Raw genomic sequence first — 20,155 nt, 5'->3', positions numbered from 1 at the left:
GGGAGGTACGACCCGCTTTGGTTTCGAATGAGACGGCAGAACGAGTGCAGACACAGACGGATGGATTTTTTTGGCCATTGTACCATTTTGGGTATGAACTGCTTTCCAATCACAGCTTGCTTTATATATGTATTTAGAACCCTGTTAAAAGTAAGACACTGAATTTATCACTGTTAAGTACTTGCTTACCTTTCACCAGTGATGCACATTTCTATCAATTAAATGAATGTTAGATTTAACAGACAATTTCATAAAAAGCGACATTTTTGAGAAAGCAGGGCCAAACAGTGCCTGGAGTAACGGGGGGTTAAGGGCCTTACGGAGGGGCCCAGTAGTGACATTGAACAGGTGACCTTCCCATCATAGACATAGCATCCAAACTCAATGAGCCAAACAGCGCCCCCACTGGATTGCTATGTGTTTTGCAGCTCAGGTGATTTTTTTTCCTATATGTTGATTTAAATGTGGCTGGTATTACTACACCATGAAGCTTCTCCTCTTCCTCAACACCCTCTTCATGGCATCAGGATGCTGGTTACCCATGGAGACCCTGGAAGTTTGGATCAGGAAGGAGGCAAAGGGCCAAGCGTCCTATGGCATATGCAAATCACTGCAAATCACTGCAAATCACTGCGTGCAGTGTGCAGAGGTTAGGTGACACATACCATCCTGTAGCTCAGAGATGGAGAAAGGGAGACAGCTGTTTGGTCCTGGAGAGGAAATACATAAAACCTCACAGGAAGCAGGAGTATTTATCAGGGTCTCACAGCCTCATTCTGCCCTCCTAGACATGTCTATCTACCTGCCTGTCTGTCTGCCTGCCTGTCTATCTGCCTTCCTGTCTCTCTATTTCTCTACCTGCTTGCCTGCCTGCCTCTCCATCTGTCTGTCTATCTATCTGCTTGCCAGTCAGTCTGTCTGTGTACCTGCCTGCCTGTTACACTGTGGACACCTGCTGCATTCACAGCCAGAGCGCAAATACCAGAGTAAACGACTTTAATATCTAAGAATGTTCCTTGCTGATCATGACTATTGACACAACATTGGATAGTGAAGTTGACTGAAGAGTAACAGCTTCCCGCTGTTACCCTTCAGTTACCAATAAGGGTACACTCACTCAGTGTGGTCTTTTCCAGTGCAGACCTCCTCACGTCGACCTCCAAGAGACGAGCTCATGTCTTTACCACTGAATTAGCTTCAGCCCCCAGGCCTGTTTCATAAAACATTTACATTTTCACTTACAGCACATATGTCCCCGTTATATAATTTCCATTTTTCCATTTTCATTTAGTCTACATGTATATATCATTAATCATTACTCCATCCGGGAATTTTACATGTCATATACTAACATACACTGTACATATGCGCATCAAAATAATTTTTTCACCAGCTTCTGGGAAAAACAAAATATATAAAAAGATAGATTATCATAACTAAGACTGAAATAACAAAAAACCCATAAAATATTACAGTAAAACGAAAGTGATGACGATGATGATGATGAAAACCCTTTATTGCTGTTGCAATATACCATGTCACTAGTCACGAGTACCAGCGTAAAACAGGCCATCAACCGACCATACATGTACACAAACATCACAGTAGGGGGTAGACAGGTCGGGAGACAGGGGCAAACAGAGAGAAGAAAAGAAACAGAATAACGTGAGGAGAGAGGAGGAGAATAAAAAAACAGCCCCCAGACTGTACTCCAGTGGGGAGGACATTGTAGGAACCGAAAAAAACACCTCAGCAACATAAGCACATGGTCACTACACCTTACAACATAAAATGACACAACTTGCAACAGGTGAGGGAAATGGGGAGGAGGAGGTAGTCCAGCACAGACAGACAGCCATCCGGTCCTGCAGCCACGAGGGCGCTGGTCACAGACCCGCCTGTTCACGCTGGGGGTATGAAGCGGCAAAGGCGTCGGATGGGGGGGAGGGTGCAGTCAGTCCTTGGGATTGGTCTCACTGTCTGGTTCTTCTGGGGGAGTTGTTAGTTCAGCAGCGGCCTTGGCCGAGGCCGGTGCTGATTGGGGGGAGCCAAAACCTGATAGAATAGGGTTGTTTGGGTTTCCGGGCGAGAAGCTGTAATCTCCAACTCCCCTAATGTCCACGCTGGTCTCAGCCATCCAATAATTTTTGCAAAGCTGTGAGCTTCTCCATGATGTTATCCAGTTTCACAGTCTGAGTGCTAACAGCTCTGCCCACTCCATCAATCATTCCGGCCAGCCTAGTGGGGCTTTGAGCGGCTGTCACCGTCTTCTTCAATCTTTGATAAACCAGGGCAATGCTTAATCCAATCAGCATAATACCTGTAATCATGGTTCCGAATAGGTAGATGTCTTCAATGTCCTCCACGGAAAGAGCTGCCAGGCACACGACCCTCCACCGCTCCCATCCGTCCATCGTGTAGCCAGCAGCATACGTTCCTGCCAGACAGGTTCCCCCGACCCTAGGCTTCTCATCGAGAAGATGGTGTCAATTGCGTTGAAAGACCAGCTGATCAAATCCATCGTTTTACGTAGTTTGGAGAGCAGGGCTGAGAGAGTCTCTCAAGTATAAGACAGTAGACTAGACGAGACGAGAGGAGCAAAGCAGGGAAGATAAGGGGAGGGAGAGGGAGAGAAGTGCGACCGCCTCCGCTGAGAGCCATGCATGTTCTCCCCATGTCGCCGTGGGGTTTCCTCCGGGTTCTCCGGTTTCCCCCCATAGTCCAAAAACATGCTGAGGCTAACTGCACTTGCTAAATTGCCCATAGGAATGCATGTGAGAGTGCATGGTGTGTGAGTGTGCCCTGCGATGGGCTGGCCCCCCATCCTGGGTTGTTCCCAGCCTCGTGCCCATTGCTTCCGGGATAGGCTCCGGACCTCCCGCGACCCAGTAGGATAAGCGGTTTGGAAAATGGATGGATGGATGGATGGAATGTGTATACATAATATTTAGTGTAGTAACTGCTTCTGGCCAACAGGGGGCCACAGGCAAACGTGTGATTTGAGTGGTGACAAATGCTGCTGCTACAGGTCATGGTCGGGCTCCTGCAATCATCCATCCATCCATGCATGGAGGAGAGCACCAACTTTTATGGAGGAATAAGAATCATTTCCTCTCTGCCCGCTTGACTGGGCTTGATAACTGGTCACTAGAACTGGCATTGAGGAGGTACCACGGCTCATCTGACATGCCCCTGCACCCTTCTGTGCCATCTGTGCAAGGCTGCGTTTTTTTATAACCTCTATGCAATATTTCTGAAGCCTAACCAAACCCCACTTCTTCCTTCCTACCACGGAATACAGTGCAGCACTACACACTGGACTACAGTCTATCAGGCAACACAGGGCACAAAGCTGGGTTCACCCGGGACCATCATGGGGCAAACCACCCTCCAGGCACTTTGGAGATACCCATCAGCCTCACTGTATGTCTTTGGACTGCAGGTGGAATCTAGAACTGCCAGATCCGTGCGTGAGAGAGAGAACATGCAAACTAGGAACACACAGGTCAGAAACAGGAACCAAGGTTCCTAAAATAAACTGGAGAAATGGCTCAGTGATTTCTTCCATCAGTAACTGGCATGCTGTATAGACAGTTCTCTGTATCGAAACTCAACCATAATCTGCGCCAAACATCCAGAAATATCCGCACTAATCACATCTCTTGTTTGCATCACTGACTGAGCTTGCAGAAGAGACCGTTGGAACGTACCAACTCCAATGAGGAACATAAAGTAAGCTTCAGTTGTTAGTATGGCTATGGACTAGCTTCAAGTAGTTGCAACTTTTCCTCCTTAAAAGTAATATTACTGGTCCTCACGCTGTGGGTGTCTTCAGGGAAGGATCTAAATCTATATTTTCTGGGGGTGCCACTGAATGTCCATAGCTGGACAAATAATCATGCAAAAGCATTTATTTCCTATTATGAAATTGCTCAGGTTTGTTTTATTAATGTATTTACGAAAATGAAATTGTGCAACTTTTAAAAGAATAAGGGCATACATACATGTGGTAGTAAATATTCAGTGATTCTCATTTAGCATTTTGAGTCCCAGCTGTGAGCCTCAGAGCCCCATGTGTCTCAGGGTAAAGCAGATGCTATAAATCCTTTGGCTGTACAGCTGTCATGTTCTATTTGTGAGAATAATGTGTACAAAGAAGAGTGGAGTCAAAATCAACAAGCATGCAATGACATTAAACACCCAGATTACCTGCTAATCGCATACAGAAATGCCTCAAATTTAACCAAGGACGACATGTTCCAGGTCATTTTTCTGTCTGAAGAAATGCATGTAGACGCAAAACAAAACAAAAACGTTAAACTTTCTGGATGCTCAAATACTTGCACTTGGCGAAATGGCAGAGCTAATTGAAGTAAAGGAGTGTTACGCGATGACATTTCGAATCCATCGCTCATTGAACCTGGAGAACATGGATCCAGAAGGTAATTAATAATTAAATGATAATAAAGTTGTAGCCACCGGTATGTGACAAACGAAATGAACGTCTGCATTGGCCTAATACTTGTTAGTTGATAAGTAGCTGATAAGTAAAACCTTTGAGTTTCGAGGTAAAATCACAGACCGGTTGAATAGTTCAACTTTTATCTACAGAAACCAATGTATTTTGTACTGCAAAGGGATGCACTGAAGTTTTAATATGAGAAAATGTAACGATGCGATAGGAAATGCTGTTCGGTATACTCCCCTTCACCATGTTTAAATAATAAAAAAATAAAAAGTGCCAAAAGTGCAGGAATAAATGTGTTTCATTTAATATTAATTCACTTGGATATTTGTGAGAGTAAGCGTATTCATGGATGTTGTCTTTTTAGCTTTATGGGTAATTCTCACAATTTTATTTATCCGACAATCGGAAGCCCGTAGACTCATTTTAAACTTATTTTGTAGTACAGTGTTTATCCCGTTATTGTCAGAGCCCATGTTCTTATATATATATATATATCTGTGTTCCATTTTGTCGCAGTTCATGAGTTTGTGGAGGATAAGTTCATCTCCATTCTGGTCGTGAACTTCGAGAGCAGCTCACTGACAATGGAGAACTTCCAGTCTCTGGCCCTCAGTGTCCCTTCATTTTATTGGCGACTCACTGGGGAGCAGTTGGATCCCAGTCTATTGCGCATAGCACCTGCACGGCTGGAAGTAGTACATCATGGTGCAGAGACTGGTATCCAGCATGGGAATGGAGAGTCACCAGCTGAGGAGAATGCCCATTACGGACAGGGGCTGCCGTCACCCAGCTCTGCAAGGGAGGCTTCCCCTGCAGCTCCAGCATCCACGACTGAGGATGCTGATGGACTCCTCGAGGCTCATCCCTTGGCCTGGGGTGAAGATGAGCCCTTATCTGTGGCTTCTGAGGTTGAGCCAGAACATGGTGAATCCTCCAGCTCCACCTTCTGGATCCCCGCGGGCCCTAACAGCACGTGGCAGCAGGTTGAGATTGAAGGCCAGACCTTTCTGCGCAAGCTGGATGAGCTCAGCCTTCCTCAGGGATTTTGGAGCATCACGGACTACGCTGATGATCACACCATGGTCATGTCCGTGCATGTCTGCGTGCATGTCCGCAGTTCTCTGCGGACATGGAATGTGAGGCGGGAGGAGAGGCCTCCTCACAGGCCCGCTGGCACCAGTCAGAGGAAGCGTAAGGCCAAGCCCGACGACAACAGTGGCTCCAGCTCACCTCCGCCACGCAAGAGGCCCATGCGCTTATGATTGTATTCCACGTTTTTACACTGTGAGTTACATTTACAATTTAGTCAGTTACTTGATAAATGACCAAATAGTAGTTGCTGCGGTATATATTGTATACGTTTGCTGAACTGGAGTTTTGTGCGTCCTTACAAAGTAATAACTGTAAGCATTCTTTAAGTATGAAAGAGTTTGGGGCATTGTCATCTGAAGGAGACGGCCCCGTGTCCCCATAATTATAACTTTATACTATATTTCTGCATGACTGAGTATTGAATGAGTACCTGGTACTCGCATCACATATTTACCATTTATATCAGTCTCCAAAGTGCTTAGAGAGTTAAGGCTGGTCTTGGTTAGTTCTTAGTGATTGAGCTTTTATTCTTCTGTAATACTCCCCAAGTCCCTCACTCTACTCAATCTCTGTACTCTTTGGTAGTGAATGAGTCATTGTCACTAACTGCAAAAGTTTATGGATATTAAATGGCAAACATAATGCAGACATATGTAACATAGTGTGGTGTTTGCAGTAAGTTGGGCTTAGTGGAAAAAGCCCAATTACTAACCCTGACTTCTACTTCGCAGGCAGCCCCAAGTCGCGTCCCGGCGGGCAGGCGGCCCAAAGTCGCGTCCCGGCGGGCAGGCGGCCCAAAGTCGCGTCCCGGCGGGCAGGCGGCCCCAAGTCGCGTCCCGGCGGGCATGCGGCCCCAAGTCGCGTCCCGGCGGGCAGGCGGCCCCAAGTCGCGTCCCGGCGGGCAGGCGGCCCCAAGTCGCGTCCCGGCGGGCAGGCGGCCCCAAGTCGCGTCCCGGCGGGCACGCTGCCAGAAGTCAAGTCCCGGCGGGCAGGCGGCCCCAGGTCAAGTCCCGGCGGGCAGGCGGCCCCAGGTCAAGTCCCGGCGGGCAGGCGGCCCCAGGTCAAGTCCCGGCGGGCAGGCGGCCCCAAGTCAAGTCCCGGCAGGCACGCTGCCAGAAGTCAAGTCCCGGCGGGCAGGCGGCCCCAAGTCAAGTCCCGGCGGGCAGGCGGCTCCACCCAGCGGGCACGCTGCCAGAAGTCAAGTCCTGGCGGGCAGGCGGCCCCAAGTCAAGTCCCGGCGGGCACGCTGCCAGAAGTCAAGTCCCGGCGGGCAGGCGGCCCCAAGTCAAGTCCCGGCGGGCAGGTGGCTCCACCCAGCGGGCACGCTGCCAGAAGTCAAGTCCCGGCGGGCACGCTGCCAGAAGTCAAGTCCCGGCGGGCAAGCGGCTCCACCCGGCGGGCACGCTGCCAGAAGTCAAGTCCTGGCGGGCAGGCGGCCCCAAGTCAAGTCCCGGCGGGCAGGCGGCCCCAAGTCAAGTCCCGGCGGGCAGGCGGCCCCAAGTCAAGTCCCGGCGGGCACGCTGCCAGAAGTCAAGTCCCGGCGGGCAGGCGGCCCCAAGTCAAGTCCCGGCGGGCAGGCGGCCCCAAGTCAAGTCCCGGCAGGCACGCTGCCAGAAGTCAAGTCCCGGCGGGCAGGCGGCCCCAAGTTAAGTCCCGGCGGGCAGGCGGCTCCACCCAGCGGGCACGCTGCCAGAAGTCAAGTCCTGGCGGGCAGGCGGCCCCAAGTCAAGTCCCGGCGGGCACGCTGCCAGAAGTCAAGTCCCGGCGGGCAGGCGGCCCCAAGTCAAGTCCCGGCGGGCAGGTGGCTCCACCCAGCGGGCACGCTGCCAGAAGTCAAGTCCCGGCGGGCACGCTGCCAGAAGTCAAGTCCCGGCGGGCAAGCGGCTCCACCCGGCGGGCACGCTGCCAGAAGTCAAGTCCTGGCGGGCAGGCGGCCCCAAGTCAAGTCCCGGCGGGCAGGCGGCCCCAAGTCAAGTCCCGGCGGGCAGGCGGCCCCAAGTCAAGTCCCGGCGGGCACGCTGCCAGAAGTCAAGTCCCGGCGGGCAGGCGGCCCCAAGTCAAGTCCCGGCGGGCAGGCGGCCCCAAGTCAAGTCCCGGCGGGCACGCTGCCAGAAGTCAAGTCCCGGCGGGCAGGCGGCCCCAAGTCAAGTCCCGGTGGGCAGGCGGCTCCACCCAGCGGGCACGCTGCCAGAAGTCAAGTCCTGGCGGGCAGGCGGCCCCAAGTCAAGTCCCGGCGGGCACGCTGCCAGAAGTCAAGTCCCGGCGGGCAGGCGGCCCCAAGTCAAGTCCCGGCGGGCAGGTGGCTCCACCCAGCGGGCACGCTGCCAGAAGTCAAGTCCCAGCGGGCACGCTGCCAGAAGCCAAGTCCCGGCGGGTAAGCGGCTCCACCCGGCGGGCACGCTGCCAAAAGTCAAGTCCCGGCGGGCAGGCGGCCCCAAGTCAAGTCCCGGCGGGCAGGCGGCCCCAAGTCGCGTCCCGGCGGGCACGCAGCCAGAAGTCAAGTCCCGGCGGGCAGGCGGCCCCAAGTCAAGTCCCGGCGGGCAAGCGGCTCCACCCGGCGGGCACGCTGCCAGAAGTCAAGTCCCGGCGGGCAGGCGGCCCCAAGTCAAGTCCCGGCGGGCAGGCGGCCCCAAGTTAAGTCCCGGCGGGCAGGCGGCCCCAAGTCAAGTCCCGGCGGGCACGCTGCCAGAAGTCAAGTCCCGGCGGGCAGGCGGCCCCAAGTCAAGTCCCGGCAGGCACGCTGCCAGAAGTCAAGTCCCGGCGGGCAGGCGGCCCCAAGTCAAGTCCCGGCGGGCAGGCGGCCCCAAGTTAAGTCCCGGCGGGCAGGCGGCCCCAAGTCAAGTCCCGGCGGGCACGCTGCCAGAAGTCAAGTCCCGGCGGGCAGGCGGCCCCAAGTCAAGTCCCGGCAGGCACGCTGCCAGAAGTCAAGTCCCGGCGGGCAGGCGGCTCCACCCGGCGGGCACGCTGCCAGAAGTCAAGTCCCGGCGGGCAGGCGGCCCCAAGTCAAGTCCCGGCGGGCAGGCGGCCCCAAGTCAAGTCCCGGCGGGCAGGCGGCCCCAAGTCAAGTCCCGGCGGGCAGGCGGCCCCAAGTCAAGTCCCGGCGGGCAGGCGGCCCCAAGTCAAGTCCCGGCGGGCAGGCGGCCCCAAGTCAAGTCCCGGCGGGCACACTGCCAGACGTCAAGTCCCGGCGGGCAGGCGGCCCCAAGTCGCGTCCCGGCGGGCAGGCGGCCCCAAGTCAAGTCCCGACGGGCACGCTGCCAGAAGTCAAGTCCCGGCGGGCAGGCGGCTCCACCCGGCGGGCACGCTGCCAGAAGTCAAGTCCCGGCGGGCAGGCGGCCCCAAGTCAAGTCCCGGCGGGCAGGCGGCCCCAAGTCAAGTCCCGGCGGGCAGGCGGCCCCAAGTCAAGTCCCGGCGGGCAGGCGGCCCCAAGTCAAGTCCCGGCGGGCACACTGCCAGACGTCAAGTCCCGGCGGGCAGGCGGCCCCAAGTCGCGTCCCGGCGGGCAGGCGGCCCCAAGTCGCGTCCCGGCAGGCAGGCGGCCCCAAGTCGCGTCCCGGCGGGCAGGCGGCCCCAATTCGCGTCCCGGCGGGCAGGCGGCCCCAAGTCGCGTCCCGGCGGGCAGGCGGCCCCAAGTCGCGTCCCGGCGGACAGGCGGCCCCAAGTCGCGTCCCGGCGGGCAGGCGGCCCCAAGTCGCGTCCCGGCGGGCAGGCGGCCCCAAGTCGCGTCCCGGCGGGCAGGCGGCCCCAAGTCGCGTCCCGGCGGGCAGGCGGCTCCACCCCAAGTCGCGTCCCGGCGGGCAGGCGGCTCCACCCCAAGTCAAGTCCCGGCGGGCACGCTGCCAGAAGTCAAGTCCCGGCGGGCACGCTGCCAGAAGTCGCGTCCTGGCGGGCAGGCGGCCCCAAGTCGCGTCCCGGCGGGCAGGCGGCCCCAAGTCGCTTCCCGGCGGGCAGGCGGCCCCAAGTCGCGTCCCGGCGGGCAGGCGGCCCCAAGTCAAGTCCCGGCGGGCAGGCGGCTCCACCCCAAGTCAAGTCCCGGCGGGCACGCTGCCAGAAGTCAAGTCCCGGCGGGCACGCTGCCAGAAGTCAAGTCCCGGCGGGCACGCTGCCAGAAGTCAAGTCCCGGCGGGGCACGCTGCCAGAAGTCAAGTCCCGGCGGGGCACGCTGCCAGAAGTCAAGTCCCGGCGGGCCAGGCGGCCCCAAGTCGCGTCCCGGCGGGCCAGGCGGCCCCAAGTCGCGTCCCGGCGGGCCAGGCGGCCCCAATTCGCGTCCCGGCGGCCCCAAGTCGCGTCCCGGCGGGCAGGCGGCCCCAAGTCGCGTCCCGGCGGGCAGGCGGCCCCAAGTCGCGTCCCGGCGGGCAGGCGGCCCCAAGTCGCGTCCCGGCGGGCAGGCGGCCCCAAGTCGCGTCCCGGCGGGCAAGCTGCCCCAAGTCAAGTCCCGGCGGGCAGGCGGCCCCAAGTCAAGTCCCGGCGGGCAGGCGGCCCCAAGTCAAGTCCCGGCGGGCACGCTGCCAGAAGTCAAGTCCCGGCGGGCAGGCGGCCCCAAGTCAAGTCCCGGCGGGCAGGCGGCCCCAAGTCAAGTCCCGGCGGGCAAGCGGCTCCACCCGGCGGGCACGCTGCCAGAAGTCAAGTCCCGGCGGGCAGGCGGCCCCAAGTCAAGTCCCGGCGGGCAGGCGGCCCCAAGTCAAGTCCCGGCGGGCACGCTGCCAGAAGTCAAGTCCCGGCGGGCACGCTGCCAGAAGTCAAGTCCCGGCGGGCACGCTGCCAGAAGTCAAGTCCCGGCGGGCACGCTGCCAGAAGTCAAGTCCCGGCGGGCACGCTGCCAGAAGTCAAGTCCCGGCGGGCAGGCGGCCCCAAGTCAAGTCCCGGCGGGCAGGCGGCCCCAAGTCAAGTCCCGGCGGGCAGGCGGCCCCAAGTCAAGTCCCGGCGGACAGGCGGCCCCAAGTCAAGTCCCGGCGGGCATGCTGCAGAACTCGCGTCCCGGCGGGCAGGCGGCCCCAAGTCGCGTCCCGGCGGGCAGGCGGCCCCAAGTCGCGTCCCGGCGGGCAGGCGGCCCCAAGTCGCGTCCCGGCGGGCACGCTGCCAGAAGTCAAGTCCCGGCGGGCAAGCGACTCCACCCGGCAGGCTCGCTGCCAGAAGTCAAGTCCCGGCGGGCAGGCGGCCCCAGGTCAATTCCCGGCGGGCAGGCGGCCCCAGGTCAATTCCCGGCGGGCAGGCGGCCCCAAGTCAAGTCCCGGTGGGCAGGCGGCCCCAAGTCAAGTCCCGTCGGCCACGCTGCCCCAAGTCACGTCCCGGCGGGCAGGCGGCCCCAAGTCGCGTCCCGGCGGGCAGGCGGCCCCAAGTCGTGTCCCGGCGGGCACGCTGCCAGAAGTCAAGTCCCGGCGGGCAAGCGACTCCACCCGGCAGGCTCGCTGCCAGAAGTCAAGTCCCGGCGGGCAGGCGGCCCCAGGTCAATTCCCGGCGGGCAGGCGGCCCCAAGTCAAGTCCCGGCGGGCAGGCAGCCCCAAGTCAAGTCCCGGCGGGCAGGCGGCCCCAAGTCAAGTCCCGGCGGCCAGGCGGCCCCAAGTCAAGTCCCGGGCGGCCAGGCGGCCCCAAGTCAAGTCCCGGGCGGCCAGGCGGCCCCAAGTCAAGTCCCGGGCGGCCAGGCGGCCCCAAGTCAAGTCCCGGGCGGCCAGGCGGCCCCAAGTCAAGTCCCGGGCGGCCAGGCGGCCCCAAGTCAAGTCCCGGGCGGGCAGGCTGCCAGAAGTCAAGTCCCGGGCGGGCAGGCTGCCAGAAGTCAAGTCCCGGGCGGGCAGGCTGCCAGAAGTCAAGTCCCGGGCGGGCAGGCTGCCAGAAGTCAAGTCCCGGGCGGGCAGGCGGCCAGAAGTCAAGTCCCGGGCGGGCAGGCGGCCAGAAGTCAAGTCCCGGGCGGGCAGGCTGCCAGAAGCATTTCCAGATTTAGACGGGTTTCCTATTTTTTCTATGAATTAATCCATCGACTATTTAACCAATTGGTTGATTCACTTAACGCAGTAATTCACTTGTAACAGCGGGAGCTGATATGCTGGTGAGGGGAGCCAGAGATATTAAACACGGTTTTTTAAATTCGGTTATGGGAGCACCACATGCAGCTGTTTTGGTAGATAATGGAAGCAGGAAGTACTTTTTGTAAACTAAAAATTTATTGTGGGTAAACTTGGTATAAAGATGGTGGAGTGACAGTACTTTTATGTTGATTTAAAGCCTGACGAGTTTATTAGCTATAGTTTTAGTGGACTTTTAGTCCAGTTTTTTTTTCATTAGTTTCCATCTTTCAGTTTTATTTTGCAGTAATATCACTGGTCCCAAACAATCCCAATGCATACACACACATACTGGTACTGTCAATCAATGTATAATAAGTCAAGCTGTTTTAGGTGAACCCCATAATGTCCTGTAATAAAGCTTGTGATGAGATATCCCTCTTGTTTCTCCTTTGCAATGTGGTTATGTATAAAAACATTCAGGAAGGAATCTTATCTGTATTCTTCACTTGATGTGGGTGTCACTATTTCAGTGATGGGTCTTTATTGTAAATATTTAGGTGTTTGTCACAAATACAGATGGATAGATAATAATTACATTAATTATTTAGGTAATACACAGAAGAAATGTGATTGAAAGGAGATTAATGTGATGTAACATAGACCGCCAGGCGTAATGTTCTCGCTGTCTGTATGGGACCATGTTGTTCTTACAAGTGACCCCATAGAAGCACATCTCCAGGTTTTTAATGTTTACAGTCTTCATATCTAGATCAGCATCATTGCTTAATTTCAAAATTGCACGTAGGAGCTGCACAGTGGTTAGACCTGTTGCCTGACATATGTGGGAGGAAGGTTCAAGTCATGTCTGTGGATCTTGCATGTTCTCCAGGTGTCATGGGATTTCTTCCGGTTTCCCCCCACAGTCTAAAAATATTCCAAGGTTAACTGGAGTTGCCAAATTACCCATGTCTGAGTGGTGTGTGTGCCCTGTAACAGGTTGGCACCCCATCCTGGGTTATTCCCTGTTTTGTGCCCATAGCTTCCAGGATAGGCTCCAGACCCCTTGTTACCTTACACAGGAAGTTCACCATTCCTGTCCAAAGCTTTGAGGAAGTTACAGGATCCCCGCGGATCTTTGAAAAGTATCAAAGTCTGTTTTTCCCCCCTTTTTTTTTTTTCCCACGCACGTCACTGCCTATAGCACAGGGGGCAGTGTGTACCCGATAGGCCTATATGCACGCCATAGACAATGAAGATATAGTGCTGCATGTGCGTAGCTGGTGTGTAGCAGGTTTCCCTTAAAATGGTAGAAATGGTAAATGCAAATGATAAGTACTGTGGCTGGTTGAAAAAGACGACTAATGTCTAAAAAGCGCAATACAACCTTTGTAAAAAAGTTATCAAACTGGCAGCAATGGGCTCTAAAGCCATCGATGCACATATCAAGGGAGAGAAGCACAAATATTTTGTCAATAGTCGGACAACTGTCCCCATTCAGTTTTTTACCAGTATTGGCATTGCAAGCACAACCTCTACAGATAGGCCTACACCCGTTTTGGCAGTGTCTCCGGATCCCACAACAAGTAATGCATTCAGTACATTCTCCTCAACCGACACTGAAAGCAGAAGTGCTATGGGCTTTGCCAAAACATTCACTTGTGGTAGGGATAAAACCGCTTTTCTTGCATGATTTGGACTCGCTCCATATATTAAAAGGGAGCTTCGTTGTCATGTTTGACGTAAGTATGAACAGGACCATCAAAAGAAAACAACTGGATGTGCATGTCAGGTATTGGGTGAATTATGAGAATGGCTCTCGAGTGCAGTCCTGGTATCTGGGATCACAGTACATGAGCCACTCCACCGCTGAAGACTTACTGGAGAAGTTTAAGGTAAGCCATTCAATAACATTTAAACTCATTAACGAACCCACTCTGAGACGACGAGCGAAGGAGAAGAAAGAGCAGTTGGTGGTCTTAAATGCAGATACTGCATAGACAAACAGGCGCACACATACACAAGCATACGTTCCCACCCTCATGCACACATAAACAAATATTTACACATTCACCCAACATAGAGAGATGTACACATACTCTCACTCCCCATATATACTCTATGTGGACCCCTATTTTTTCCTCTGGCGAGGAGACCAGAAGACCACCCCGGACCCTGCAGCAGCCGAGAAGCCCACCAGCCCAGACCCCGACCGGACGGCCAGCTCTTCCTCTCAGCCCCCAGCTCCAAATGTCGAACAGAGAACGGGGGTGTGAAAAGACCCCATGCCCCCCTTCGCCCACTCAGATGTGGTGTTGGTGCATGTTCTAAAGTGCTTTTAAAACGGGAAGGGCATGGCGCTAACTACCCCCTGCCAACCAACAGCTGGTGTTAGCTCAGCCCCCCCGGCCCAGCCTTAACCCCAGCCCGGAGGCAGAGCGCCCCCAGAACCCCAAGCCCGCCCCGGATTCACCAAGGAGCAGCGCTGCTGCCAGGCCGGTAACCTACGTCCGCCGGCACAGGCTCCCCCAGCAGCTCCGCCTGCAGCCACCAGAAGGACCCCACCCAAGAGCCACCAAAGCCCCACCCAGGCCAGGATCGCAGTCGCAGTGCCGAACCCCCCAGCAACCCACCCCCAGGGAACCCCCAGACGGCCCGAGACAATATGCCCCCCACGTACAACGACAATGACCAAAGCGGGACAGAACCGTGACCCCCCACCCCCACTAGGTGATGGAGCTGATCAAAGGAGCACAGAGAGATTGATCTAGTGTGGCAGCAGAAGCTGTATCAAGACTAATATGGTTCAACAATCTGTCTCTATATTGGTCGATATAAAATTTTTTTTTTTTTCCAGTTCATAAGGACAGTCTTCTAGGCAATGCATAAGGCGGTGAAAGCCATGTGGATTGTGTTAAAATCTGTACTGACGCCATCTAGGTCACCCAACAAGCAGACTGAAGGAGAGGCTGGAATGGTACATTTCAGACATTTTAAGTCTTCACAGATCCTGCGCCAGAACATCTGAGTAGGTGGACAGAACCAAAAAGCATGGATGTAACTTTCAGGTGTATCGCCTTGACAGTGTGAGCAGATGTTAGAAGACGTAAAACCCATCCTGAACATCCGATGCCCTGTATAGTGCACTCTATGCAGGATTTTGTATTGTATTAACTGTAAACTGGAATTTCTAATCAGTTTAAAGGTTTTTAAACATATCTTAGACCAGAAATTGTGGTCCCAGCTGACTGATAGATCTGCCTCCCATTTTGCAATGATTCATCCATTTTAGAAAGTGTCCTGTATATTTTAGACAGTAATTTGGGGGGTTTTAGATTAAGGAATTCTGCCACACTTTGTGGTATTTGTAATTTGATTTGATTAGACCTTAATTTTTTTTTACTATAGATTTAACTTGTTGATATTCTAAAAATCTATTCTTGCTAATCCCATATCGTTTAACTAATATGTCAAAGGGAATAAAGTCTATTCCTTCAAATATATGTTCCAAGTATTTAATACCTTTACAACTCCAATCTGGGAAGTTTATCAATTATTGTTTAGTAGTACGTCAGGGTTGTTCCAGATGGGAGTACGCTTGCATGGGATTAATGAAGACTCAGTCATTTTTAGAAACTCCCACTACGCTGTCAGAAAAGAGCTGATACTGATGCTTTTGAAGCATTCCTGTCGTTTTGATGTTTGAGCTAATGAATGGTAGATCCGAAATCTCTATCTTATTGCATAATGCCTGTTCTACGTCTGGCCAAGGCTCATCTAAGAGGGTATGTTTTAACCACCCTGAGATGTTTTGGAGCCTGTTGGCAAAGAAATAGTGGTGAAAATTAGGCCGATCTATTCCTCCTTTGTCCTTAGTCCTTTGCAGTGTTTCTAAGCTAATACGTGGGGGTTTATCTTTCCAGAGGAATTTAGAGATGGCGGAGTCCAGAGATCTAAACCAGTCAGGTGATGGTTTACTCGGGATCGTTGCAAATAAATAATTAGTTTTTGGCAAAGCCATCATTTTTATTGAGGTGACCCTTCCCATAAGTTATATGGGTACAGACTTCCACCTGACCAGATTATCCGCTACTTTATTTAAAAGTGGGAAATGGTTTAGTTTAGTTAAATCTGCCAGCCTAGGTGTAACATTAATACCTAAATATTTTATATCTCCAGACGGCAGTGGAGTGGGAGAATTATTCTGGAAGGAGCAATTAATTGGAAGAACTGTAGATTTCAACCAATTTATCGAATAATCTGAGACTCTTGAGAAAGAGTTTATTAATGTAATCACCTCAGAAAGAGTGGTTTGTGAATGCTGGAGAAAAAGTAACACATCATCCACATAAAGACTTACCTTATGTTCTACATTCCTGCGTTTAATGCCTTTAATCACTGTAGCCTGTCTAATTGCTGCTGCTAGTGGTTCAATAAAAATCGCAGACACTGAGGGGAATAGAGGACATCCCTGCCTGGTGCCCCTCTTCAGACTGACCAAACATCCTCCAGTTTCTTTCGTCCTGACACATGCTGTTGGGGAACGATGTAATATTTTTAACCAGTTTATGAAAGAGTTTCCGAAACCAAATTTGCATAAAGCTGCAAATAAAAAATTCCAGTTACTGTAACTCTATCGAATGCTTTTTCTGCATCTAGAGACAATATTGTAATTTGAAGGTTTTTATTGCATGAATAGTCTATGTCTAGATTGAGTAATCTACGTGTATTTGTTGATGAGTGCCTCCTTTTATGAAACCAGTTTGGTCAGGATGAATTATGAGAGGGGTTAACTTCTCTATTCTTTTTGAGAGAGCTTTGCAGATTATTTTAAGGTCAACGTTTATAAGGGATATTGGACGATAGCTGGTAGTTACTGTAGGATCTTTGCCTGGTTTTAGCAAGAGACTAATGTTGGCAGAATTCATATTTGGTGGTAGCCGACCATTTTCCCTGGTTTCTTGCAACATTCTGCAGAATGTTGATGCCAGAATTGTCCAGAATTCTTTATAGAATTCTGCTGGAAATCCATCTGGACCTGGAGCCGTTTTATTGGGCATACCGTTCAGGGCTTCCTGGAGTTCACCTGGTGTCAGCGGAGAATCCAGTGCCATCGCTTGATTGTCTGATAATTTCAGAAGGGTTATACTATCAAGAAACTGATCAATTTCGTCTTTAGATGCGTTTATCTGTGGTGAATATAAAGATTTCTAAAAGTCCCTGAAAGTGCTGTTTTTTTCTGTTAGGGTCATATACTGTATCCCCATGTCAGTCTTTAACAGCACATATAGTTGTTTTTTCCATATTTATTTTTAACTGATTAGCTAAAAATGACCTGATTTGTTACCATGTTCATAATTTTGCCAGCGAAGTTTTTCTATTAATAATTTCATTTAAATCTAGTTTTGCTTTGCGTATTTTATTCAGCATTTCCTGTTCCTGGGATGATATGTAGGCTTCTTCTAAGGATTTGATGGTTTCTTCTAATTCCTGGATACACTTGTTTTCTCTTTTCTTTTTATGTGATGAGAATGAGATTATTTTACCTCTCATCACAGCTTTGCCTGCTTCCCAGAGAACAGATGCTGATGTTCCAGGCAGGTCATTATAGTCTAAATATAAAGCCCACTCTTTTTTAAAATAGTTAATAAAATTTCCATCTTTAAGCAATGATGTATTAAATCTCCAGTTTCTGCTTGGTGGAATGGCCTTCTTATTTATTAGGGTTAAAGATACAGGAGCATGATCGCTGACAGCAATAGGGTGTATCTCTGTGTCTGAAATGTCACTCAGCAATAATCCAGATGAGAGTAAGAGTGATGGACATGTGAGAAGAAAGTATATTCCTTACGGGTGGGGTGAAGAGAACGCCATGCATCGCAAAGTCCGTAGTCGCTCATGTGCTGTTTAACTATATTTGTGGATTCCCAATTGCGCTGAGCAGCTGTACTGAGCCTGTCCATTTCTTTATTTAGTCCAAAGTTGAGGTCGCCCCCAAGAACCAGTACGCAATCCAGGTGTTCAGAGAGTGTGGTAAAGAAAACGTGGAAGAATGAGGGGTTATCAACATTTGGACCATATATACTAACAATACATAACTTTTTGTTAAGTATAGATAATTTAATGATTATAAATCTACCCTGTGGATCTATAATTGTGTTGAGTACTGTGAAATTGACATTTTTATGTATTAGAATGGGGAGGCATGGTGGTGCAGTGGTTAGCACTGTTGCTTCGCACCTCTGGGACCCGGGTTCGAGTCTCCGCCTGGGTCACATGTGTGTGGAGTGAGCATGTTCTCCCCATGTCGTCGTGGGGTTTCCTCCAGGTACTCCGGTTTCCCTCCACAGTCCAAAAACATGCTGAGGCTATTTGGAGTTGCTAAATTGCCCTTAGGGTGAGAGTGAATAGTGAGTGAGTGTGCCCTGCGATGGGCTGGCCCCCCATCCTGGGTTGTTCTCTGCCTCGAGCCCATTGCTTCCGGGACCGGCTACGGACCCCCCACGACCCAGTAGGATAAGCGCTTTGGAAAATGGATGGATGGATGTATTAGAATTGCTACCCGTCTTTGCCTAAAGTTATAGCAGGCTGAGAACACATTAGGAAACTCAGGTGTTTTAAGTTCATCATTTGGCAGGTCTATGAGTCTCTTGTAATAAAACAACGTCTGCCTGTAGTTTTTTAATATTTTTAACCTCTTCTCTCTGGAGCCAGCTCCATGCCCATTCCTTGAGACAATCCTTAGTGTGTCCTTAGACATGTGTGTGTAGCTAATGTAGCACATGCAAATGAATGAGGTTTGAGCGAGCTTGTACGGGCTTGTGTGTGCCCTATGTGTCTGTGTGCGCTATGAGGTCGGAGTGGTTGTGTTGACGCTGACTGCATATGTACGTGGTTGTGCTGTGCAGATGCGTAATGATTGAGGGTTTTGTGTGTGACAGAGTAGAAAAGCAGGTGATCGGTGCAGTGAAAGAAGGGGGAAGTGAGAGAGACATACAAAGGGGCAAGTTGGTGAGGGTATACGTGAGGACAAGAGAGAAGAGGAAACATTGTTAGCACTGTAGCGCTGCGGAGACTGACGGTAATGTATTTGATATGACATCATGTTCAATTAGCAGATTAACATGTATAAGCTAGAGAGATGTTAATGGAAGACGATTAGAGGAAATAAGAAAAATATATAACGGGTTCTTATCTGGACTGGTGTTAATATAACCAGGGAGTGGTACTGGGGTCGCGGTACAGCTGCCCATCCACGTACAGCTGGTCTACGGCGATGACAACTCGGGAGCCCTTCTAAATAAAGTTGCGTCGGATTGGGAGCAGAACTTTGCGTCGCTCCAGGATTTCTGGGGAACTGGTCGTTTACGCCAAAGTCCGTTCCTTTCAGCTCCCTGCCGCGGCTCTTCACCTGCTCCTTCTGCTTAAAATATCCAAATTTAGCCACAATAGGACGCGGTCTCAGTGCACCAGGCCTCTTGGCTCCCAGCCGATGGACTCTCTCAAAGCAGATGTTTTTCACAGTGTCCTCCGAAAGTTTCAGGTGGTTCTTGATAAAGGTTTTGACGGTAATTCTGGGATGCCTGAAAACACCAGGTTATTTCTCATGCTGCAGGCCTGTAGATCGGCGACAGTCTCTTTTATTTTTTTATTTTCTTCATTTAGATGGGTCACATTTTCAGTTAGACACTTAACCGAGTCCCGTAGTGAGGCGTTTTCAGCAGCGAGTGTTTCCACCTGCTGCTGGTTGAATTCCAAAGATTCCCTCAGGGATTTGAATTCCTGATGTAGAATCTCGAGCAGAGCCAACCTCGCGTCGAAACTGGACAATCGTTTGTCGATTGAATCCAAGATGTCGGCAAAGTCTTTACCAGTCGGCGATGCTGTGCCAGGGGAGTCTGCCGGGCAACTTCTTTTGGAGGACGGCGTCTCGCTTTTGGCTGGAGAAGAAGCGTTTGCGTTCTTCTTCATGACTATAATGTTGAAGTACCAGTCGATATATTCCTCAAGAGATTCCAAATTCCCCTCGCTGTTCATTCAGATTTTCCACCAAGTCTCCGGCATCTGACGTCACCTACAGCATTTCCGCCTCTGACGTGCCCTCCAATGTACTCATACTTGTACTTGCAAGATCTCAATTCTGCATTACAGTAGCGTACATTGTCCTGGAGGATATGGGTGTGAGGCAAGGAACAACCCAGCATGGGCCACCAACATATCGCAGGGCACAGATACCAGTCACACCTACACTGTAAACCCGGATAAGTTGAATTTACTTTAAAAATTTGAGGAAACCGGTTGCCTTAAAAAAATAAGTAATTTGTAATGAAAACCTAAGTTCATTTAACTGAAAATGTTAAGTACATTACACTCAATTCAAAATCGATTTAACTTGACATGTTTTGCTAAGTTAACTTCTTTGCACAATTAATACACTTAATATCTTAAGTATAATGTACCAAATACCTAGTTGTAGCTTACTTATTCAGTTATTATCATTAAATTATTATTTCAGTTTTTAATCTGGTGGATTATAAATAGTTATTCAGGTCAAGAAATCAGATGAAACATTTGTTGAAAACACCCCGGTTAGGGG

At 51.8% G+C, this 20,155-nt stretch overlaps 2 protein-coding genes across 4 annotated transcripts in view; both read left to right on the top strand.

The window, feature by feature from the left end:
* Nucleotides 1-20,155, top strand: part of LOC125722697 (serine/threonine-protein kinase PLK3-like) — a 185,800-nt gene that overhangs the window by 42,976 nt on the left and 122,669 nt on the right. The gene's annotated exons all lie outside the window — the stretch shown is intronic.
* LOC125722708 (uncharacterized) lies at nt 4,309-6,371 on the top strand. The gene is made up of 3 exons (XM_048998925.1): nt 4,309-4,442; nt 4,985-5,752; nt 6,292-6,371. The coding sequence occupies exons 1-2, from the start codon at nt 4,355-4,357 to the stop codon at nt 5,728-5,730; spliced, it is 834 nt and encodes a 277-aa protein (XP_048854882.1). The 5' UTR covers nt 4,309-4,354; the 3' UTR covers nt 5,731-5,752; nt 6,292-6,371.

Source organism: Brienomyrus brachyistius, unplaced genomic scaffold (assembly GCF_023856365.1).
Source record: "Brienomyrus brachyistius isolate T26 unplaced genomic scaffold, BBRACH_0.4 scaffold41, whole genome shotgun sequence".
Taxonomy (NCBI): Eukaryota; Metazoa; Chordata; class Actinopteri; order Osteoglossiformes; family Mormyridae; genus Brienomyrus; species Brienomyrus brachyistius.
This window is presented reverse-complemented; position numbering and strand designations above follow the sequence as displayed.